The sequence below is a fragment of the Pleurodeles waltl genome, chromosome 8 (assembly GCF_031143425.1).
Source record: "Pleurodeles waltl isolate 20211129_DDA chromosome 8, aPleWal1.hap1.20221129, whole genome shotgun sequence".
NCBI classification, from domain to species: domain Eukaryota; kingdom Metazoa; phylum Chordata; class Amphibia; order Caudata; family Salamandridae; genus Pleurodeles; species Pleurodeles waltl.
Window position 1 is genome coordinate 606,741,468 of NC_090447.1, and position 25,835 is coordinate 606,767,302.

The 25,835-nt window shown below is 43.3% G+C and overlaps 1 protein-coding gene across 3 annotated transcripts in view; it reads left to right on the top strand.

Annotated features, from left to right (window-relative positions):
* Positions 1-25,542, top strand: part of SH3KBP1 (SH3 domain containing kinase binding protein 1) — a 1,044,962-nt gene extending 1,019,420 nt beyond the window's left edge. For all 3 annotated transcript variants that reach the window (XM_069204692.1, XM_069204693.1, XM_069204695.1), the window contains 3 exons: positions 1,233-1,501; positions 7,693-7,756; positions 22,610-25,542. In XM_069204692.1, coding sequence (XP_069060793.1) covers positions 1,233-1,501; positions 7,693-7,756; positions 22,610-22,651 — 375 coding nt within the window. In that variant the 3' untranslated portion in view covers positions 22,652-25,542. The remainder of the gene's footprint in view (positions 1-1,232; positions 1,502-7,692; positions 7,757-22,609) is intronic.
* Positions 25,543-25,835: the final 293 nt, after the last annotated feature.

Genomic DNA, 25,835 nt, shown 5'->3' on the forward strand with positions numbered 1-25,835 from the left:
AACGTTGAGTCGCGTTTCTTTATGTGAAAAATACATGCTTCACCTGATGATATGTATGATGAAAATGTTTGTGCACATTATGGATAGCCAACCCTTATTCTTTGTATGAAGAGGAAAATACCAAAGCTTACAATCTGATCAGATTTCAAATACTTCCATGAGTGACTTCATATGTGCTTTCTTGTACTTATTTTCAAAATCCTTAAAATAAGCAGTTTTTCTTTTCTGGGTGCAGTATTATTATAGGTTGGTTCTTCTGGCAAAATCCGGTTTGTACTCATGGACTTTTCAAATCTGCATTTGGTTTCTTGTTTATGGTACTGGCTCAAAAGACTGTAGATGTCAACACAGCCCTTTCTTGCATAAAGGAAACTGTATGTTTTTCAAGCTCCCCAGACTTGTTTTCCAAGCCATTCACAGACCTCCTTCAAGCAGCTCTTGAGCTTCCATGCATGGCCACCATGTGGCTGCCCAACAGAGTTCTCTTCTGCTTCTTCCATGAGACTGGAGAGCAGATATTTTCTCTCCTGCGACCTCGGTCACATAGCCCTACAGATTTTCCATCTTGTGCCATGGATGAGGCAACACAATAGAGATTCCAAAGATCATCCTGTTACAAATTTGAGGATGCCTAGCAGAGAGCTTCCATTCTGTTTCCACCACTACCCTGCTAGCATTTTGTTGTAATCAATTATGGATGCTCATAGGTTATAAAAGAAGTAGGTTTATTAGCTTAGTTGTAGGTTACAGATAAAGCCCTACCAGGAGCAGCATCCTGCCGCTCAGCCCTTCTCACTGTCCACTCATCCAAGCACAAACACTGTCAACATTCCAACCATACAATGACCTCACTCACTGGCTGAGCAGCAGGAAACATTAAGGTAGTGGGGTGAATGCATAAGATAGAAAGAAGCCACAACACATATGTTCTGCGACCTCTGCAAAATGGTTATGCAGAGATTTTGCATCCTATGCCTTTCCAGACTGCCAAACAGATAGTATCTGTTCTTGACCTCCTTGAGCCAGTCCCGTCTAGAGCTTCTGCTCTGCATGTGTCATGTGAGCTTGTGTTTCTGTTTTGCTTCAGTTTGTTCCCATGGCGGTATTGCAAATGAGGTGTGGAGTATGTCCATTCTACTTAACCGGGAGCGGGATACTTGAAATGTGCTGGCCACTAAGAGGCTGTGAAATCAAATACTGTACCCTCATATTTCATTTTTTCTATTGTGCAGGTGTCAGACAATAGAGCCGCACTACCACCAAAACCAGGGGGCCTTGCTTCTATTGGAAGCAATGCGCCACCAGGAACAGCACCATTTTCTGCGTTTCATCCAGTTACTGCTGGGTCAACTGGACACAGATCAAACTCCCCATCGTTATTAAACACAGAAGGAAAGCCAAAGACTGAGCACCTGAGCCATGGTCAGTCAGCCTTGGAGGAGCTAAGAATGCAAGTCAAAGACCTAAGGAGTATTATCGAAACCATGAAAGACCAGCAAAAGTAAGTGAAAATGTGCGGCCAAACTTGATTGTTATGCCTTTATAAAAGACAACCCTCCTTTGTTCAGTTCTAAATGTATTCAAATTTAGCTTAGCAGGTCGAACAAATCTTTCTTTCTGAGACATTTGTGTTCTTGGTGTAGTATTTGTAGTATTGATTTATTCAATATATTGTTATGTTGCTGATTTATTTTGTCACACAGATAGAAACTAGTGATGTCCTCTGTCCATATGATAGGTACTGCATACTGTACATTGATCAGTATTTCATCTTTTTAGTGTAGGTAACACGCATTTCAAATGTATTGACACTTATTTAAAAGTCAACTGCCTTAGGATTCACTTTGGTTAATTCCTCTCAGCCATGTGCATGTGAATGCCAAATAGCATGCTTAAATCTGAACTTAATGTATGCCCAGCTAATGTAGGGAACTTTTGTAAGTACTATCTATCTCAAATGAAAACTGTTGAGCATTCAAAATAATGTTTTTCACTCAGAGTTCTGCCTACCTAGTTTTGGAGTTTATCCTACACTGAAATTAGTACAAGCAAGAGAAAAACACACATATATATATATATATATATATATATATATATATATATATATATATATATATATATATATATGTGTGTGTGTATATATAGGAAAAGTGTTTTTTTGTTTTGCCATTAACTTTGGGGGCCACTTGACGAATCTTCACGAAAAATTCAAAACTAGTTTGCCACTCACTTGTGCTGTGGTTTGGAAAGGTTCAGGGTGACTCTTCAAGCCATCAAACAGGGGACTAAGAAAAAGTGGGGTGGAGCAAAGGCAGCCTTGGGAGGGACAAGGACAGCAGTCCGGGAGGCCCTGGAGGGCTCCGGATGCTCTACTGAGGAGACAAACAGCTTAGGAGGAAGCTGCAGAGGTGAGCGGCCTCCCCGCATGGATGCGGGTGGCTGCTGGGTGATTTCCCCCTGTGTAAGTGACCCTGGGAGGTCTCCCCACTGTGGGGGGCAACCGTGGATGCCCCTCCCCGTATTGGTTGCCTCTGAGGGTATACCTTTGGGGGCATTCACCAGTGCCTTGCAGGACAGAGCCCTTTCTGATTACCCCAATCCTTGATGTAGATGGGCAGGTGGCCCAGTAACTAAAGTTGGGGACAACTACCACACAACCTATAAAATAGGCACAGGTGTGCCAAATCAACTTGTTGATTTCAGTTGTGGGTAATGTTGGGTGATTCCCCTGTCTTCATCATTATGTGCTGCATTGTTATGTTCTGAGGATGATGTATGTCATGCTCTCTGTAGACAGGAGCTACTGTTTCAGGGGCCATGTGAAATCCATTGTAGTGTTTCTTCTGTAATGTTTTATATGACAGGCACTGTGTGATGTTTTATATGACATGTACTGGCGAAGAGTAATGTTGGAGACATATGCAGTGGACGAGGATACTTCTCTTTACATGCGTGATGTGGATGATCTGACTACGGCTTGCTTTTGCAGAGTATTTGTAACCTGTGTGCAAGTTAGTGGGGGTGTCTGTGGATGCATGCGGATGAGGGGGTTGTGTGCAAGTGTGCAGATGACGGGGGTGTGCAAGTGTGCTGATGTGGAGGGGTGTGTGCTAGTGTGCGGATGGGGGGGGTACCTGAAGGTGTGTGGATGTGTGAGGGTGCGTGTGCTCGCAGCAGGAATGGAGATTGCTCTCACCAGCAGAGTTACCGCCAGGGTTTTCGTGGCAGCGTGTCTGGCACGGAAAGCCTGGCGGTGTGCCAACTCAAAATACCGCTGCGGTCTTGCGATTGATGCTGTGCTGGTGGTGCTCACCTCCGGCCCGGCGGTCCGACCCCCCTGGCAGTGTTGTGAGGGTTTGGCTTCGGCCAAACCACCAATGTCATAATATGGCGGTCTTTACCACCGGCCCGCAGCAATAAGACCACCACCTCGAGTGTGGGGGTATCCAGGCTGCCACACTCATAATGAGGGCTTTAGTATTATTTTTGCTAGTAGGGAAAGCCTGTGTATAAATTGGAAGGAACAGAAAACTTGTCCTGAGGAAAGAAGACAGCCCATTTACACACAATGGATGAATATTATGTAAACCTTCCACCAGAAAAAAAATAATGTAAGACTATTCCGTAATGAGGAATGTCACAATCTGGAGTTGCTGACGAACTTTTCGCATAACCATTTTTCACCGAAGCAAAATGATTTTGCTTTCTGTTTGCTGTTTAAATAAAAAAATGTTCCCTTACCTTTGTCCTTCATTAAACTCTTGGAAATGTAGAGAACATTTGTTTTTTCCTTGCATGTTATGAAAAAAAGAAAAACAGCTGAAGCATTAGGTCCATTTGTTCTAGTGCTTCCCGCTGAGGTCTTTTGTTAACAGCACCCATGATCTTCCTGCTTAATCCTTAAAACCTTTTCACGATGAAGTAAATAAATTCTCCCAATGAGCTAGACTTCCACTATGTGAGAGCTGCCCCTCACCAATGCAAGACATTTATCTGGCTCAGGTTTAACTATACTGGTCACATAGTAGCACTGTTAGGCATCAGGGCAGCAAGTGGAGCTTAGTCTCAGATTCTAAATGTGTGGTTTTAAGATATAATACACGGCACAGGCACACTTTACAGAGCCTGTCATGGCCCTAGAACACAAACATGCAAAAAAGTCACAATTATCAATGTTTGCAGCAGACCGAATCTTAAATTGAACACCGGTAACAATATCAGGCAGATGGCGCTCCCGGCTAAAAAACATATTTTTTTAAAAGTCAGAATAAATTCCACTATAAGGTAAATAATAAGGATGTTTAACGGCTGCAATGTAGACATGATGCATGCAAGCGCACAGTAAAGACAAAGGGGGTTATTCTAACTTTGGAGGAGTGTTAATCCGTCCCAAAAGTGACGGTAAAGTGACGGATATACCACCAGCCGTATTACGAGTTCCATAGGATATAATGGACTCGTAATACGGCTGGTGGTAAATCCGTCACTTTTCCGTCACTTTTGGGACGGATTAACACCTCCTCCAAAGTTAGAATAACCCCCAAAATCTCCATTGACATTATTGCCTGTGACATTATTGCCTTCTTGGCAATCTAGCAGAAGACAAAACATGTAATTGCAGAAGCCACATAACCCAAACTCCTCCCATTCCCCTCTCTCTGTGACCACTTCAGCTTAAAATCAAGCTGCAGAAGTTTCCTGGGTTTTTGGCCACCAGTGAATCCCCTCAGCCTTCTAAAGTGTAGATCCTGTTCAGGCACTCTATGGCTCGGAATGAGGCATTACTTTATCTGACTTCTTGACATGTTCTGATGCATGTGCATCTTCTCAGCTTCCCCTCTCTCTTTTTCCTGCCGTGTTTCCTTGTGGTGGTAGCGGGGAAATCCACAACATATAATTTATGCAACTGTTAAGATTTTTTGGGCTTTTGTCACAACTTTCAACATCAGGACACTATGAATTCAGACATATAGGGGGTCATTATGACCTTGGTGGTCAGAGATAATATGGCAGTAGTACCGCCAACATTCTGGCGGTACTTACCGCCACATTATGACATTGGCAGGCTGGCTGAAGCCAACCCACAAATGTACCACTCCGACAACCATGAGTGTAGGAGCTGCCGGGCTGGAGATTACCATCTCCAGTCCGGCGGCCGCTATTGTGCCACTACCCGTAAACATGACCCTGCCTACCGCCATGGTTTTCGTGGCATTTATAACGCCACAAAAACCATGGCGGTAGGCCCTATCAGTGACAGGGAACTCTTTCCCTGTCACTGATATGAGGCCCCCTCCCCCCAACACTCTCCAGACACCCCACACCCCCCTTCATCTACGCTCCCCCTCCCTTCCAACCTCCCCCCATACACACACTCATTCACACAGACATACATGCATACATACACTTATGTATTCATTCATTTCCCGCACACATATGCAGACATGCATTCTCATTTCCATTCAGACACGCACTCACACACATGCAAACAATACTAAACACACACTCGCATTCACGCACACACTCACACATACATGCACCCCCCCACACATACACACACAGCACCCCTCTCCCCTGCCAAAAACCCGACTTACCTGTATCGAGGGGGTCTTCCTGCAGGGGACGGGACGGGGCACTGCTACCGCCAGCAGCGCCTGCCAGCAAAACACCGTCAGGCTGTATTATTTTTCATAATACGGCTGGCGGCGGTCTTCTGGCGTGGCGCTGCTGGTGGTAGCAGCGCAACCTTCCCACCATCCGCCAGTATGGCCAGAGCCAGATTTCCACCCTTCTTGTGGTGGAAATCTGTCTGCGGTCATAATTTGGCAAACGGATGGTAGCCGCGGTGCCGGTCTTTTGGCAGCCATCGCCACGGCGGTAGGTGGCATTTACCGCCGGTGTTAAAATGAGGGCCATAATCTTTTACCTCCTCCAATGCAGCTGTGGTGTCTGAAAATAAAAACAAGCAGCAAGGGTGTGGGAGGGAGCAAGCGACACAGCAGGAGGAGGCTGATTGTGGGACAGGACAAGAAAAATTGTACAGTGGGGAGAGCAGTTTCACAACATATGCAAGTGCTATGCTCTGTGGACGGAGCAGCAGGCAGGAGTAGGAGAGGGGAAGATTAAATAGCAAATAGTACCTCAGTCATGTCGGGAGTAGCAGATGGGCAGTGATTATGTTGCTAGATAGAGCTGGTAAAAATATAAGCACTCTGTAGAGAGATGAGAAACAAAGAAAAAAGTAGGTCCTAAAAAGATCCTAAAAACCGGAGTAGTGGATGTTTACAAGTACTTGATCCATGCGCTTGGTGGGGCGGGTGGAGTCTAAACACACAAAGAGGCATGACCATACATGCCATGGACAAATGGTGACAGAATATGAGACTAGACAATGGAGTGAGCAAATGGGAAGCTTGGGGCGGGCTGAAGCCCACATATTAAACACATGCCTCTTTAAGGCAGCACATGCGCTGTCTAGCCGAAACCTAGAATTTAGGCCACATTTTGATTGGCTGTGTTCTGTTGTACTCCCACCTCTACGCTGCCTTCTGAGCGTGGATCAGAGGAAACAGCCCAGCCTTGCCTGCTTTGAAACAAAGTGTCCGTGCATTGTTCTCACGCTGTTTTTAGAAGTAAACAGCATGAAAGCAACACGAGGATTGGTGTGAGCAGGTGAACCCAGCACTTCAAAGGAGACAGGCAACTGTGCTGTGTTGTGCCGTGGATCCTTTGCAATGTGGCTTCAACATGCATAAAATGTGCATCTTTGGCTGGTCTAAGTAAGAGACCAGTCCAGTCTTACTTGCGCATTTGACTTTAATACCTGCTGCTTGTCAGTCATCAGGACTCGCCGCACCCTACACCCTGCCTAGATACATGAATCATGAGTGACACAAAGTTGGAGTAAATACATGTTTTGTTTGTATAACTCATGATAATTCATATGGTGCTCACATTGAGGGGAGAGGTAATGCCCCTACACCTTAGAGGAGAAGCCGGCCCTGATAGTGTGTTGTGGATTTGGTAGCCAGGCATTAGGGCCCTGTGAATAGTGGTATCAGTGGGTGCTTAAGAAAGAAGGCTACTTCTGTGTAAACCTGTGGTTTCTTGTTTGAAGTTTAGCCTCTTGGTCTTTCAGGACCTGTGCCGTATGCCCTAGCTTGGAACGTGATGTTCATCAAATTGGTGGATTGACAAGGATGAGAGTCCTTAGTGTGCAAAGGAATGTGAGGACCAGGTGCTCGACTAGGACCAGCAGTGCCTCTAATTACTTTGTTGCTTATGTAGAGCTCATGCAAACACATGCACCAAAAGTAAGACTTTCCATTGGAAATGGTCAGAAAATAACATGGAGTGGAGGAGATGGCAGCTGCAAGCACTACCCTTAAGCTGCTACTTTTGGAAGAAAGTGACAGAAGGTACGTTGGAAGAAATGACTGGATAAGTCTGAATTTTGTATAGTATACCATTAGAGGCCGCAAAACGGATTGGTTGGAACTGCCCTTTTAGTTCTCTACCCTCTAAACAGTTTTTACATGTATGTCACATATGAAAAACCCATAATTGCTTAAAGGCTTCGCTGATATATAAGAGAATGTCATGTCGATGTCTGTGTTAAAGAAATCTACTGAACTATTTTTCAGAGGCCCTTATTAATTATACTGTTCTGAAATGTAAAAACTTATTTTGCAGACGTGAAATTAAACAGCTGTTGACAGAGTTGGATGAAGAGAAGAAAATTCGTCTACGGTTACAGGTATTTTTTTTTATGTGCAAAATTCAACGAATTCAAACTATGAGAGTTTTATTCGGGGACAAAAATAGAATCTGTTCACATTACATTGAAAGTGCAGTTTGTAGCCAGGCAAAGATGTTAATGAAAAAAGCACCGTATGTGGTGTGATATTGTAACAAGTGGCAATCCAGCCGTGATATCAACATGGGTCCCAAAAAAACATATTAGAACATTCGATATATGTACATCAGGGTAATATAAATATACATTCGCAAAGCAATGTCTCCGCAAGGAAAAATACTGTCCGCAGGTCATTAACATAAAAACATATTAAAGTTCATTTGCAATATTGCAGAGTATGCAAAAGTATTTACACATGCATAAATGTACACCTGTCACATTTACTCCTGTTTAAATGATTTTCCATGTTAAACATAGAATTTACAAAAGAGTTTTAGAACTATTCCTGGGAACCAGCGCCTGTCACAGAATCCGAGGAGTACTCATAGATTTCCCCAAAAAACATGAAGCTACTCAAAACACAGGAGCAAACCTACAGAGTATGTTTTTTTGTTTGAGAATTGAGTCCATTGTGACTATGGGCCTGATTTAGAACTTGGCAGAGGGGAATACTCGATCAAAAACGTGACGAATATTCCGTCCGAGTATTAGGATCCCATTATTTTTTATGGAGATCGTAATATGGCGGATAAGATATTCGTCATATTTGTGACTGAGTATTCCATCTGCCAAGTTCTAAATCAGGCCCTTTGTTTCTTTACCCCTAGTTTTAAAAATCCATCTCTTTCTTTCAGTCCACTGGTTCTTCGTCCTGGGAATTTTTGTTTGGGAATAATCCTGTCTTTTTTATTTGATTTCTGTACGGAGCATAATAGAAGTTTTCACATACATAATTTGAAACTTTTTGTGTTGAATGTTTATCATTTAAGTGAAACAGGAACAATGCTGTTAATTTGTGCAAAATGCACACTTTCAAACAAGAACTGAATGACGTTGTTGAGACGTCTAGTTTGTAAAGCCACGGCACTCTGCAGAGTCATTCATTTTAGGCTGCAGCAGGTCCTGGTTGCTGTTATCAGCTTTTGTGACGCCACATCAGTAAGCAGCAAACTTAGTCTGCTCATGTGACAACAAAGTTCTTGCAGAAGAAGCCGGAGAAGAGACATTGAGAGGAGGGGGCAGAGAGTCCACCACACCGACTGAGACCACTGCTGCACAGCTCCAGTGCATCCTACTCAACTCTTGATCACTCGCAAACATGCCATGGAAATCTGGGACATATTCCCCTCCTTCACCTTGGACATCATCTTCCTCAAAGAGACCAATCTGAACCCTACATCCACACAGGACTTGGCCATTGCCACACCCGAAGGCTACAAAATAACACACCGTGACGGAATCAACAAGCACGGAGGTGAAATTGCCATCATCTACAAAGACTTCATCTGCTGCATGACCTCCTCGGGTGAATCGACCCCAACAACGGAGCATCTCAACTTCCATCTCCACACAGATGGAAGAAGTACCACCGGAGGCACCCTCACCTACAGACCACCAGTACTATGCCCCAGCTTCTACAACGCCATTCCTAACTTCATCGTCCTGATCGTCATGGACTCCAAGCACTACATCTTCCTAGATCTTAACTTCCATGTCGACGGCCCCAGTGACACCAGTGCAACTGACTTCCTGGAAGGCTTGCGCAACATTGGCCTCAAGCAGCTTGTCACCTTCCCTACCCACGTAGCAAGACACACGCTTGACTCCATCTTTACGTTCACCGACAGAGCCAAGTACAACCACATCTTACAGCTTACCTCGACCAACCGCTACACAATCCACTTCACCAACTCAGGACTTTCCAACAGGGGCACCATTCCCCCAGCTCCACGTGCAAAAACTGGAAAAAGATATCAGAAGACTAGTGGAACAGCTCTCTCGGTTCCCACCTCTTAGACACAACATTCACTGTAGATCAGGCTGCAAAAAACTTCTCTTAGTGGATCACTGAATCTGCTGACATGATCGCCCCTGCAAGCCTGCCAAATCCAAAGGACATGTCAGAAGAGCCAGCTGGTTGACAGCAGAACTGAAAGCCACCAAATGCAACTACCGGCAACTAGAAAGGAAGTGGTGCCCCAGAAAAGAGACAGGAGACCGTACCACCTTCGAAACAGCACTCAACCAATACCACTGCCTACTGAAAGAAATAAAGAATGCTCTAGCAGACTACATAGAAGCAAGCGCAAATCACAGCAAAGAGAACTTCACCATTGTGAAGGAGTTCTCCAACCCTACAGCTGCTGAGAACCACAAGAACTGTGTGACACCCTGGCAGACTTTTTCCATGACAAGATCTCGGCCATCTATGAAAACTTCAAACCTCAAGCCCCCTCCGCCGACCATCTCACAACTCAAGCCACTATCTCCATCATGAACTCCGTATACTCAGGAGCACTCACACACCCCTGTCCCACCATGTCTTTAACCTCAGGAGCAAGACGATTGGCGATGAGCTCATGAAAGCCCTGAACATCTCCATCACCTCAGCTTTCTTCCCTGAGGACTGAAAACATGCTGAAGTGAGACCCCTCCTGACCAAACCATCCACCGATCCAGCAGAACGAAAGAACTGCATGCCCATCTCCCTGCTCCCCTTTGCTGCGAAGGTTCTAGAAAAAACAATCAACCAACAACTCACTGAACACCTGTAACACAACACCCTCCAGGACCCCTCTCAATCCGGATTCTGAGCCAACCACAGCAACAAGACAGCCCTGATCGCAGTCACCGACTACATCAGCCCCTCCTAAGCCACTGTGAATTGGTAGCCTTCATTCCCCTGGATCTGTCAGCCACCTTCAATACTTTCTCCCACCATATCTCGATCAATAGACCCCATCATATCGGAATTTAGGGAGACGTCCTCAAACCGATCACCTCATACCCCACCGGAAGAACACAGAGTATCCGTCTCCCACCGTTCACCTCAAAATCCTAGAAAATCATCTGTGGCGTCCCCCAAGGATCATTTCTCAGCCCCACCCTCTTCAACATGTACATGACCCCTCTGGCCAACACCGTCAGATCGCATGGACTCAACATTATCTCCTACACCGATGACACCAAGCTGATCCTCTCGCTGTCAAAAGACCCTCCACTGCCAGAGCCTGCTTTGACACATGTATGGTGAATGTTCCCTACTGGATGAAGGACAACTGTCTCAAGCTCAACACAGACAAGATGGAAGTTCTCATCTTCAGGGACACCTCACCGTGGAATGACGCATGGCGGCCTGCTGAACTAGGCCCACCTTCCCTCCCTGACCGACCACGACCGCAACCTCAGTATTATCTTGGACAAAAAGCTGTCTATGAAAAAACAGGTAAACACAGTCTAATCTGCCTGCTTCCAAGCCCTATGAATGCTCAGTAGGCTCTTCAAGTGGCTCCCAGCCAACTCCGGAAGGACGGTCACAGAGGCCCTTACAACAAGAAGACTGGACTACGGGAACACACTCTACGTACAAATCACTGCATGCCTCCTGAAGAGACTACAGACAATACAAAACTCAGCAGCAAGACCCATCCTTGACCTCCCCAGATGGACCCACATCACACCCCACCTCAAGAAGCTATACTGGCTCCCAATCCAGAAGAGATTCCAGTTCAAGATGTTGACCCACACGTGAAAAACCCTGCACAATGAAGGACCAGCACACATCAACAAACGCATAACCTACCACCAACTGACTAGACTCCTACGATCTGCCACCCTTTCTCTCGCCGATACTCTGGGAAGCTGCGGAAGCAACAGTGGACGACACTCCATCTCACACCTGACCTGTACCTGAGGACCACCTCTCACTCCAGCAATTTAGGAAAGGACTCAAGACCTGGCTGTTCGAAAGAGCAGTGCCTTGAGCCCCTCAAGGGTGATCTGCTACACTCTAGAATTCCTTGACTGATCGACAGATTGAGAGAGTGGCAAGAAGCTAGGTCTGCTTTTATTAGTGACTGATAGGACAGTATCATGAGGAGAAGTGTGAAAGGACGCCGGGCTGTAATTATAAATCAGATGCATTGTCCTTGCTTGCAACACAGTGCACCCTTAAGTAGGTGCTCCTGGCACAGACTGGGACAGTGCACCTGATTATCTAAAAAAATACGCTGTTCTCAGCCAAGGTGCAAACTTTGGCAGTTCTCACCTGTCTGGAGAAAACACTTGACTGAAAGAAAAGACCACTGTTTGAAACCATGGCTCCATCTTGAACTAGAAGCAGACCAGCCTCTGTTTAAAGAGGGTGGAAAGGCATTCACTTGCAGGCCGGTTTAGTTTACCTACCAGTAAGGGAATGCCAGAGGGGATCCTGTGACCCCTTTTTTCCCTTGCAATGGGTATTTTCAGAGTGCATGCTGTGTGCCACATCACATTTGGCACAAAGTCAGTGCACCACCTGAAATAATGTGTGCAGCCAATGCGACCTTGAATGATTTAGTTATCATTGCGCTGGCATCTGTAATACATCTAACATAAATGGAAAGAGTTCTCTATAGGGATAAATTAGCCCATAGGGTCTTAGTCCAAAATAATAATATTAGTTATTTTTGGACACACAGTACCATTTGTCAATGTGTCTGAATCCCTTATTGACAATGCAAAATCATCTAGACCTCCTTAATAATCACCTACATATCATTAAATAAGCTAAATCACAATTACATATGATATGCAAGTTCTTTTGGCAACGTTAAAGCATTTATTTACATTTCACAAAACATCATAAGTATAAGATCTTTGGAAAGTCAGTTGACACACTGCTCAACATCCAACTTATTGAGCTGTAGGGAAACGTCTATTGGTAGCCCAACACACTGTTGCTAGGGTGAGATACAAGTCATAAATCTTTCAAATTCTCCATAGCGACCACTTTGGTAGACTCCTCGGTTGATATGATAAAAGTGCTTCGACTAATATGATTTATGGCCTCTTCAGGACAAAACTAGATAGTGTGATCAGTTCACCAGAATTAAAACTATATGGAAAATTCTCATATAAAAATTGATAGAACTATTGGGTCATCAAACATAACCTAAAGTTCATCTGAGTAGTCAGCCGTCTGAGTGGTATCATATGTGACTCCCCAGGCCTCATGAATGCCAATCGGCATGAGTCTTAGAACAAAGGTGGCCATATCTCGAAATTACTACTAAGAAGTGCCAGTGACCACCAGTCTGCCAAACCACGGAAAAAACTTCCTTAAAAAAAAGTGCAATTTGCCACTGTAGGAGGCTGGCCTGGCTTATAGTGGGTACCTTGTGGTACTTACACCTTGTGCCAGGTCCAGTTATCCCTTATTAGTAGATTAGAAGTGTTCTAGCAGCTTAGGCTGATAGAGGTAGCTATAGCAGAGCAGCTTAGGCTGAACTAGGAGCATGCAAAGATCCTACTATACCACTTATATCATATAGCACTATATCATAAGAAAACACAACACTCAGAGTTATTAAAAATAAAGGTACTTTATTTTAGTGACAATATGCCAAAAGTATCTCAGAGGACATACTCCCTTACGAGGTAAGTAATATACACAAACTATACACACAAACCAAAATCAGGTAAGTAAACAGTTAGAAAAGTAGTGCAAACACTGTAGAACACAATAGAATGCAATAGGTGATAATAGGCCTAGGAGCTACACAAACCATATACTCCAAAAGTGGAATGCGAACCACGAATGGACCCCAGGCCTAGTGTAGTGTGTAGAGGGTCGCTGGGAGTGTAAGAAAACACTAAGGGTGTCCAAGATACCCCACCCCAAGACCCTGAAAAATAGGAGTAAAGTTACCCTACTACCCCAGCAAGACAGTAAAGTTGAGATAGGGGATTCTGCAAAGACAACAACTGACTGCAAAGCACTGAAGACGGATTCCTGGACGTGAGGACCTGCAAAGGAAGGGGATCAAGTCCAAGAGTCACGCAAGTGTCCAGGGGGGCAGGAGCCCACTAAACACCGGATGAAGGTGCAAAAGGGCTGCCTCTGGGTGGAAGAGGCCGGAGATGCTGCAACAACGGAAGGTGCCAGGAACCTCTCCTTTGGTCAGAAGATGTCCCACGGCATGCTGGAGGATGCAGAGTTGTTTCCACGCAGAAAGACCGCAAACAAGCCTTGCTAGCTGCAGAAGCACCTGAACAGGCGTTCAGAAGATCTGAGCATGATGGTCGACTCAGCACAACAAAAGAGGGTCCCACGAAGTCGGAGTCCAACTCAGCGAGTTGGGCAATGCAGGACAGAGTGCTGGGGACCTGGGCTAGGCTGTGCACAAAGGAAGTCTTGCAAAAGTTCACAGAAGCCCGAGCAGCTGCAGTTCACGCAGTACACAGGATTACTCTCTGGCGTGGGGAGGCAAGGACTTACCTCCACCAAATTTGGACAGAACGGCCTCTGGACTGTCGGGGACACTTGGATCCAGCTCCTGTGTTCCAGGGACCATGCTCGTCAGGAAGAGAGGGGACCCAGAGGACTGGTGATGCAGACGTTTGGTGCCTGCGTTGGCAGGGGGAAGATTCCGTCGACCCACGGGAGATTTCGTCTTGGCTTCCAATGCTGGGTGAAGGCAGACAGCCCTCAGAGCATGCACCACCGGGAAACAGTCGAGAAAGCCATCAGGATGAGGCGCTACAATGTTGCTGGTAGTTTTCTTGCTACTTTGTTGTGGTTTTGCAGGCGTCCTGGAGCAGTCAGCGGTCGATCCTTGGCAGAAGTCAAAGAGAGAAGTGCAGAGGAACTCTGGTGAGCTCTTGCATTCGTTATCTGATGAGGAACCCACATGAGAGACCCTAAATAGCCCTCAGAGGAGGATTGGCTACAGAGGAAGGTAAGCACCTATCAGGAGGGGTCTCTGACGTCACCTGCTGGCACTGGCCACTCATAGGTGTCCATTGTGCCCTCACACCTCTGCATCAAAGATGGCAGAGGTCTGGGACACACTGGAGGAGCTCTGGGCACCTCCCTTTGGGAGGTGCCGGTCAGGGGAGTGGCCACTCCCCTTTCCTTTGTCCAGTTTCACGCCAGAGCAGGGCTGGGGGGATCCCTGAACCGGTGTAGACTGGCTTATGCAAGGAGGGCACCATCTGTGCCCTTCAAAGCATTTCCAGAGGCCAGGAGAGGCTTCCTCCCAGGCCCTTAACACCTATTTCCAAAGGGAGAGGATGTAGCACCCTCTCTCAGAGGAAATCCTTTGTTCTGCTTTCCTGGGACTGGGCTGCCTAGGCCCCAGGGGGGCAGAAACCTGTCGGAGGGTTGGCAGCAGCAGTAGCTGCAGAGAAAACCCCAGAGAGTTAGATTGGCAGTACCCGGGCTCTATGCTGGAGCCCCGGGGATGCATGGAATTGTCCCCTCAATACCAGAATAGTATTGGGGTGACAATTCCATTATCCTAGACATGTTACATGGCCATGTTCGGAGTTACCATGGTGAAGCTACATATAGGTATTGACCTATATGTAGTTCACGCGTGTAATGATGTCCCCGCACTCACAAAGTCCGGGGAATTCGCCCTGAACAATGTGGGGGCACCTTGGCTAGTGCAAGGGTGCCCTCACACTAAGTAATGTTGCACCTAACCTTCACTAAGTGAGGGTTAGACATATAAGTGACTTATAAGTTACTTAAGTGCAGTGTAAAATGGCTGTGAAATAACGTGGACGTTATTTCACTCAGGCTGCAGTGGCAGTCCTGTGTAAGAATTCTCTGAGCTTCCTATGGGTGGGAAAATAAATGCTGCAGCCCATAGGGATCTCTTGGAACTCCAGTACCCTGGGTACCTAGGTACCATATACTAGGAAATTATAAGGGTGTTCCAGTGTGCCAATCAGAGTTGGTAAAGTTCGTCACTAGCCTGCAGTGACAATTTTAAAAGTAGAGAGAGCATAAATACTGAGGTTATGGTTAGCAGAGCCTCAGTGATACAGTTAGGCACCACACACGGAACACATATAGGCCACAAACCTATGAGCACTGGGGTCCTGGCTAGCAGGATCCCAGTGACACATACCAGACACACTGACAACATAGGGTTTCCACTATGGGCACTGGGGTCCTGGCTAGCAGGATCCCAGTGAGACAGTAAAAACACCCTGACACATACTCACAAACAGGCCAAAAGTGGGAGTAGCAAGGCTAGAAAGAGGCTGCGTTCCTACAGCCACCACTCAAGTGTTATGCCCTACATTGGCTTGGAAAGAGTCTATGGGAAGACGCAGAAAGAGAATACGGTCTAGTGGCAGAATTTCATCCATTTCAGGCAGTAATGTGCTCACCAAAAAAGGCACTAATGCCACTTTAGATCAATCTGAAGAATAGCTCCAAAGGTCTGGGTGCATGGCTGTAAGGTAGCAAGAAGAAAGGAAAAAGGGAACATGATCAATTAACAAAAAGATAGAAAACCGCAAGAGCGAGGAGTTCTGCTTGCATTTCCTACCAACCTAAACATAATCCTGCATCAATAAAAGATAGGCCTGAGAGGGAAGGAATGTATCTAGTTGACCAGACCATCTTAGTCTATGATTTGGTATAGGTGACAGCCGCTGTAGGGACAACAAATGCACTCGATATTGTGTATTGAACAATGTGACAGTGGTAGAAGAGCAACCCAAGTGCTTCTTACCGTGGTAGTGCAATGCCATTAGTGAAAAAAAAAACAGTAAAGGCAGTACTTTAAGTGGGAACACTAAGTGCATCGTGAGCAGGAAAATAGGCCATTGGCTTGGTCATAACAACGTGGTATTACTCCGATTTGAAATGCTGAGTGCCATATATGCAACTCGGAGGGCGTGGAAGAAGCACAGGATATAGGCGAGAAAGAGCAACATGGAATGCAAGTGGGAACGAGACGTGCACAGGCGAGAGATTGCAGCGTGAAGCTGGGGAAAAAAAGCATACACAGAGAGGTAGCAACATAGGTGGTGAGAGGATACAACTGAAAGAGCAGCACCATTGGAGAAAAGAGAATCACACAGGGGACAGCTGCAGAACACATAGAGCGCTTAAAATGAAAAAAAGTAGTTCCCTAAAAAAGAACAGTGGAAGGACACAAATTAAGCAAATATGTTTCAGAGGAGGGACAGACACAAGATGGACAAGGCAGGCCATTGACTAAGAAACCAGCAGATGAGGATATCAATATAAACAAACAATACTAAGCAATGGGTGGGCTGTAAGCACACAGTAAGCTGGCAATAGTTCATTCATAAACAGAAATCTTGCACTGTGTGGTGGGAGAGTCCTAAAAAGTAATACTTGCTCTTGGGGAGGTGTGAGAATATGCTATATGAAAAATTCTGTCACTTTTTAGAAAATGTACATTCATTGCTCTAGTGTGTGGTCAGATGGCAGTGGCTCTGCTCAATAGAGCGGTTGCCATCCACTGTGATGGGGTTTCTGAAACTTTTGTGTGAAGGAAGAGTTCCTCTTTGATACCTGTGCAAATTTGCAGTTCTGTAAGAGACCAACATTGATGACTTCATGCCAAACCTAAGAGCAGTCCAGCTATCATGTCAACATATTATTGCATTGATTGCACATACAGTGGTGGAATGCAATTGAATGGGGCACAGTCCTAAGCAAAATAGTCTTTCCTGGCTTGGCCAGCTTCCTGCAGTGAAGGAGAATTTGTGTTAAATACCACCAACCCCCACTAATTACTATTTTATGGGTGGTGTATACCACCTGTGGTAGTCCCACCGGGGACCTAGCAATTCACATCATTTACATGAGCAATGAAGGCACATATATTTTAGTGTTCAAAGTGGGCATGGTAGGTTGTAAAGGTGATTAATGAACTTGAAAACCAATTGATTTGCCTGTGACCTTGCCATTAAGTACAGTGGTCAACTCCTTATTGGTGCATTCATTGCGTAATAAATTTTACATGTCAGGCTGAGAAGGGAAAAAGACCAAAAATATTGTACCTGCCATGTGTAAACTCTCAGAACATCTGGTCAGAGAACCATCTAGATGCCACTCCAAGATAAGATTTAGGGCCTGATTTAGAAGATTTAGATATTAGTGAAGCTCTTACTCCGTCACAAAGGTGACTGATATCTCGTCCACCAAAATCTGAATCCAATTGGATATAACTGGATTTAGATTTCGGTAGTTGTGGCGGAGTAACCCCTCTGCCAATATCTAAATGAGGCCCTTAGTATGTGTTATGATTCTTTTCCTGATCTTTAGCACCATGAGAAAATCAGGGTGTGCATGGATACAACAAACCAACAGGAATAATGTTAAAGATCAAAGAATGTAAAACCAAATCCATTTACATAAAAATAAAGGAAATAGATTAACCACTAATGACAGTGTTATGCCACTACGTGTCCTGCTGCATGGCATGTGGAACTTCTCCCCACCCTTGCCTGCTAATTCAGTGGTGAGCATAGGATGCTCTGCGGTCTGCAGTGGAGCAGGGGCATCAGACAGAGTTTTGTGTGCAAACAATCTCTCTGTGCTCTTCCCCTTCATTGCTAGGCCTTGATTAGGAGTCGTATCATGTCACACTTGGTGACAAACTTTGTTTTTCATTATGGAGCTCTCGGACCGCTAAGAATGACAGTTGTCTTACGGGTGCAGTGTGGGTCATGGAGATATACACCCCACAATCTATTCTCTGCACTTTTTTTACCCACATCCCTCTGAAAGGCCCTGTTGTTGTCTAATCTGAGAAGTTAGCTAGGTCTTAAATAATATGTGGTATGAAACTGATCAATGCAAGATGGCACTACTTCCTGTCCTTTCAGATCCTTATTCCTGTTTCTTGTTCTTCCCCCTTGAAAGGGGATGGCATCAGGTCTCTTCTGCATTATGACCCATTCAGAGTCTTTATCTGCTGAAATTCCTTATTCTGAACATTACTACTACTGAGAACTAATTTGTCAATTACTCTTGATGGCTAACTCTTCTTTCCGGCTATTCCTCCATTCAGCTGTCTTTGGCAATTTCTTTTCCTTGAGGGTTTTTTATACTATTTTGTTTTTTCCTACTTTCAGGCAGCTCATCTCTGCACACACCTATTTCTTATGTGTGATCTTTATTATGTAGGACTATTATGGCTACTGGGAGGCATCATTCCTAACCTGTGGACTCCAAAACTCACCAGTTCCCATATCCATCCTTTGACACAGAGACCACCTTTAAAGAAAAGTTGTAAAAGGGAACGTAAAATAAAATATATCTTGGAGGGATAATCATCATTATACCTACTTGGTGTCACATAACTTAAAAATGTCCCAAAACAACAACAAAATATCTTTTTAGATAAAAAACGACCGATTGATTTACTAAACAGCTTTAAATGGAGAGTATATGTAAATTCATCAACTAAGTACAGCACACCATGATTACTCCCTAAGAGGCCTATATGCCTTGGGTGTTCACACAGGACTGGAGGATGTCCAAACCATGGTATGTATGTGCTGTTTCACTGTGGTACTACTGTAGGATTTCTGAAATGCATGATGACATTTCAACATAGGGATGGAGGTGTTCTTGAAAAGTTATTCTGTGCCAATGTGAAGTTGGCATAGTGAGTTAAGAGTCAACAGCATCAATTCTTGAGGATTCTTAACACTGGTTGCAATGCAAAGGATATGCCACAGGGGTAATGGGTCCCAGACACTTATTTTTATATCCTTCTGTAGACAACAAGGCAGAGGTGAAAGCAAGCTGGCATAAGTATTCATTTGTATTCCCTGGATACTCTTTGGGCCATATGTACGAACACTTTTTCCCATAGACACAGAATGGGTACAGACCTTTGCTACATCTGGCCCTTTGTTCCTTACAGCTACCCAAGCTGCTCAGCAGGCAAGTGTCCTTCCCTAGTAGTCCTGAAAGGCACAAAATCAGATTGAGTGGATCTCTTCTGCCTCTTTGTCTGTATATTAGGTAAGATCTTCCATATGAATAAATAAAGCAGTGGAAGGGGCCATCCTGCAATAGAGACAAGAAGGTTTCGCCTTCTTAATTAGAATAAAGTGGACTTCTTTAACTTTCTCCCAAAGTATAAATGGTAAGGTGGTTCCCAAGAAGATTGACACTTGCTAAAATCTAATATAAATTAACAGTTTCACTTCTAAGTCAAAATAAGTTCAGCCTGAAACTTTTAATGAGAAGCCTACTTGAAATGTGCAAATCATTTCTGCTTTTTTCTTTGTAGTTTAAATACATTTTATCAAAAGTTTGAAAAATGTTAATACTTTTTTTTGCAAACCCAACTTTTCTATAATTGTGACCTTGGTTAGTGTATTGTCTTTCCTTTACCTCAACGAGACCTATTCAAAACACTATCTCTAGATCCAGCCAATTTTGTTGCTGTAGCCAAGTTGCGTGGAAGTTAAATTATGGTAATTGGCAATTTTTCCAAATGAAATGTTTTCAAGCTACATACGTTTATAATTAAAAGTGTCAGCATAAAATGCTTTTCATAGTAAATGTTTGAACGTGTCTAATACTTATCAATGTCAATTTACTAAAATATCAGCAGTAGAGTGACTGACATCAAACATCCCTTGACCCACATGACGAGTAGATACTTTGTCATATTCTTCCTCATCAGTGGAGAACAAAACCTAATTAGAAACAAGGTCATCATTGTCCTCCGAGAGAGACTGTAGAAAGTAGAAGGTCTCTTTGATGACCAGTTCCCACAGTCAGAGACTTCTGGCATCCATAGAACATCTGGTTGTGTATCAGAAGAATAGCAATACTTTAAGTACTGTTGCGAACCTCATGTGAAAAACCAATAGCTATCTGTTTCAAAATATTCTACATTGTACAAATCACAATAACATTTTGTCACATAAACAGGAAGTGGTAATTTTCCACAAAAACAAGTGTAGTTGAAGATTTTCTTCCATTTCTTTGAGAAAAAAGTATTAAATCGTGTGTCACTATAGGAAGAAAGAACAGAGAATGTATAAACTGAAATACAGTGAATTACATTAGCCCAATGGTAGTTTGTGAACGTGATATACTTGTAGTGTTTAATTCAAAGGTAATTGAACATTTAACACATTTGCATTAGAGAATACCATGCATGGAGACAACTGACAGTACAAGGGCAACATCTGTGCAAACCAACAAATGTTGATTATTCATACATTTATAACTGATCGGGTTCACCCTAATTTGTAGAATTGTCATGTTTTTGTGGCATTTTCAACAGTAGAACATTTTAGGCAATCTAGGGCCTTATTAAGAGTTTGACGGATGGGATACACTGTCAAAATGTGGCAGCTGTCTCATTCACTATACTACAAGTGCCATCGGCTGTAACTCACTTGTAATGGACTGAAACACGTTTTTGATGGAGTATCCTATCTGCTGCACTGTGAATAAGGTGATAAGTCCCTTTTATTGTCTACCATCAATGTAGCTCGATTGACTACAGTAAAGGACAATAGAGTTAGGCATTAGTCTTTATCTGACTTAGGAGAGTAAGGGCCTGATTTAGAGTTTGGCGGAGTGGGTTACTTTGTCACAAACGTGACAGATACCCTGTTGTATTACATTCCATTTGGGCCTATGGAACTTGTGACACAGCGAACTGGATTTCTGTCACGTTTAAGACGGATTAACCCCTCCTCCAAACTCTTAATCAGGCCTTAAGTGAAAATGAGTTGCAGCATTGATTGCTTGCAAGATAGATAATGCTTTTCGACTATGGATGTGCCAGTGTCCCCATTTCCTTCTTCATGTATGTAGGTATGTATATGGTATTTATATAGTGCAAAACTAGCCAAAAGGCAGGAGTACATTGCACATGCTTCATCAGCCTTGCTAAAGCAGCTGGTCTTCTGATCATTCCCAGTCCTTTAAAAGAAATCTGCAGATTGAGAGATTCCAAACTTTCCATACTGTTCCTGTACCAAGGGATATGAACTGTATCATGAGTAAGCATATTTACTGATGTGCTCTCAACATTTCGGTATCTTTTTAGTGTACTTTTCATTCATACGAAACAAAACTATTCTTGACAAAGTGTTTTTGGGCAAGGCGGGTCAAGAAAGACTTAACAATTCCAAAAATACTTGGATTACATTGTGACTAAACTGGATGGAATAAGATTGTCGATAGAGAAGCTCTTGTTGAAAGCTTTAAGCCGACACAAAAAAAAGTCGAACATTAGCCTTAGTGTAAGTTCAGCAATGGGTGCCAATGTGATGATCTCTGAAATTTGTTGGACTATACCATGTTTTCACTCTTTTTCTAGTGTTTCTATTCATTTCATCTCCATTACTTTGACGGGTTAACGTTTGTCTCAGATGGCAGGAGTGTTCATCTCCTAATCATAATATGTTAAGATGGACCCAAATATAGATCACGTGAGCCATCTGTGTTACAAAGTATGCTTTTTCAATTCGTAAAATTATGTCAGGTGTGCATGGTACCAGAATATCATAACCAAAATATCGTTGAAGAGAAATATGGTGTTGCCCTAAATATAGTTTACACAAATATTGTGACATTGCAGCTAATAATAGAAAATCTCCACCTAATAATATACTTGATAGGCAGTATTTAGAAAACAATGCTAATCTGCCATCCAACCATGGGTGAAACAGTTGGATATTTCATCTATTGAGGTGAAGTTTTATGCAAATTGCCTATAGCATGTTCAAAAGAGTACTAAAGGGGGTATGAGGTTTCACTGATCCTTGTGATTTCGTCTAAATGAAGATGTCTTTATCATGTGTAAGGTCAACATTTTGTTTCCCTTTTGTACTGAAAATGTAACAATTAGTGATATCATGTATGTGCTTATAAAAACGTGATCTTTTCTTGTCTGGCAGATGGAAGTCAATGAAATAAAGAAGACTCTCCAAACAAAATGAAATAGGAATGGACAGTATGCCGTGTTATTCGTCACAGTCCCAAGACTTTGATATCCACCACAGCCAAAATAACTGTGTGCCAAATTGTGTCAGATTTGCCTCTGCATCTCTTGGTTTGAGTGTCAGCACAAATTGTGTGATAGCACAACAGAAATTATAAAGGGGTTGGGTGGGGGATGGGAGAAGGTGATATAATTCCCTACAATGTGCTGGCCCCTGAGGCATATGGTTAAGATGGAGTTGATCGTACCCTTGCTAAATGGGCTTTTGTACTTTAAGACCGTCAATGATGAAACCTCAGGCAGTTGAGTCCGAAGTGGTACTGTTTTGATGATATTTTTAAATGACAGGCTATGTCATATGATTCGTTTACAAACTTTTTGATTTTACAACTGTCTCCTTTTCTGTCATTATATATCATGGACTCTTAAACTGTTCGGACCACATATATCCAGGAATGAATGTTACAATTGTTTTTGCCTCCTGTCATTCAGCTTGATTTTATGTTACCATGTTTCGGATTCTATTTGATATGCAATTTTAATGCACAAAGACCTTCCGAGAACCTCTAAGGTTTTCTGCTCAGCGTGTCATAAAGAGTATTTGGTGTGTGCAAGAATTGGGTGCCTTCAGCATGCCCCTAATGAGTAAGGACTAAAACATATCAAAAGCCTAGTTTCAGCATAAGAACTTCCCAGCTATTTTTTATCACCATATTACATCATGCATTTAAAATAATGCAGCTTGACTTCTGTCTTTATTTGAATGTGCTCCAGTGAAATGGGCCTTTTTTACAATTTCCTGCTGCAAACCTCTGAAATGTGGATGGCCATGCCGTCCTCTTGTAGACCATAGAGGGACAGTACCTGTTAGTGATTACCAACTCCTCTACAAGAGAAGAGCTGTAATATTTCTTCAGTGGCCGTTAGCACGAGCTGCCGACCAAAAAAAAGATGTACAACATGGTAAGCAATCTGGTTGCTCGTGACCTTTCAACTATGCTGTTCTGTCTTTGCTGCTGGTCTAGGCAAAAACAGAGTATGAGGTATTTCTGTGTGCCCTTTAAATGACCTTCCCAATTGTCCCTTGGGAAAAGTACACCAAGGAAATTGGCTTCTGAGAAAGGCAGACCTCACAACTGTTAATTGCTTGCGATTGCGATACAGTAATGGCCAATCAAGAAACATTACTGGTGGGAACACAAAAGATTTGTGAGTAGAAGTATTGATCCTTTGTTGCTAAGTTCTTGACAGGCACCCATCCAATGTATGCAGCTCAGGAACACAAGCGAGTGAAGAAACAAGAGTGCTCATGAGGTCTCCTGGCAAGATAAGGTGCAAGCAGTGTATTGGCGAATCAGCGAGCCATTGGAACTAATACCTATTTATGTACACATACACGAGCACACATGCACTCTTTTTCTCACACTGTCATTCACAGTGTCACATTCTCACTGACGCTCTCACTCTTTCTGACTTTTTTTGAAGGCTTGTTGTTAAAGCCACATTTCAGCAGGTGAAGTTGGAAGTCTACCATTATTTCTAAATTATTTAAATGTGGAACGGGTTGGCAGTCAGCATTTTTGTAGGTGGATTGTAGCATGACTATCACAGGCTTTTGTCCCGTGGCTATTGTAACTGTCTCTAACAAGCTACTATTTGTTTTTTTTATTTCACATCATTTTAGTTGTGTTGGGTTTTCATACATTTACTGTTTGGACTTGTTTACATGTTGATCTTCCAACCTTTTCTGCCACTGAGAAAAATAATTTCCATATCCAATTACAATATCTCATCTGCTTTCTCAGTCTCATTGATTAACAAATGATGACAAAACCAGTGGGTCTGACACTAACTTCCAACATTTTGGCTTTGTCAATGTTTTGTCTTTTTATTGTCATGGTTTTTGAAAAACGTTATTGTTGGTGAGACTGCCGGCCCTCCTCAATCCGACACAAATCTGGTGGCTAAATCCCAAAAATATTGTTTTGGTTTTATGAAGCACACTTTGCCATTTTAGTCCCTGGCACCTTAGGGAAATACTTTGTGTGTGTATGTACTCCTTGTGAAAGGCAGAATGCCACAGCTAACTATGAAGTTAACCAATGACTTTAGTGGCTGACCCATTGCCCCACACTGTCTGGTGCTGTGGGCAAAATAAAAATGTGAATGACACAATAACAGGCCAGTGGATGAAGAGGGCCGGCTAAAAGCCCAGAAAAGTATGTATATTATTATACATATAATTTAAATAAAAACTGAAGGTCTTGGCTGATGCCGGTACTGAAAATGCAAAGAAAGTACCTTGCATCTCCCTATGTATTTTAATTTGTGCAAGTGTAGGAACCTTATTTTTTTCATATTCATTTTGGGCTCTGACATTTGCCTCCTATGCTTAATGAAGTATTTCCCACAAAACATAATACCACCACACAATAGTCTTCACAGTCTTTGCCCATGAGACCCACTAGAGGCCACTACTGTGATGTAAAATTACTCTTGCAGCACCGCAAAACATTGATCACAACTTGGCTCATCAAATCAAGGCTGGGAAAGCGCTCTTGTCTTGAGGATGTCCCATCTTTTCATTCTCTGTGACCGCTCAAGACCCTTCAAAAATCAAAATGTAACACAATCCATTTTCCTTTTTATTTCTTTCCTCATTACTTGGGAGGCACTCTTCTTGTGAGTTAAGACATGCATAAAGGAAGCAAAAGAGTGCAAAAATTAGTAATGATAAAATCATGGACTATGAAAAGATTGTATCAGGGTCCTTCTGTTGTGAGATTGATTTTTGACTTGCATTTTGTATAGTTCATGGTATTTATGTAATGTCATCTTCCACTATGTTGTAAGCTTCAAAACGTTAATGAAATAGATTTTTTTATTGTTCGTTTTCCTTTGCAGCTGTATTTTATTTCTAGGCTTCAAAGAATGGTTGTTATGAGACAGTTGAGAAGGTGTACATGTGCACATCAGTATAGGTATTTGAAGGTGTGTGTGTGTTTGTGTATGTGTGTGTGTGTGTTATGGTTGACTATATTCACCAGTGAGTGATATGATATGCCATTTTAGTGACTTGATAACGAAGATCTGAAAATATAGCCAAGTAAGTGAGCTTAGCAGTGTCACTGTCGATTAAAATTGATTAGGAGAGAAACGAACCATTCCATCCTACCAGAAAC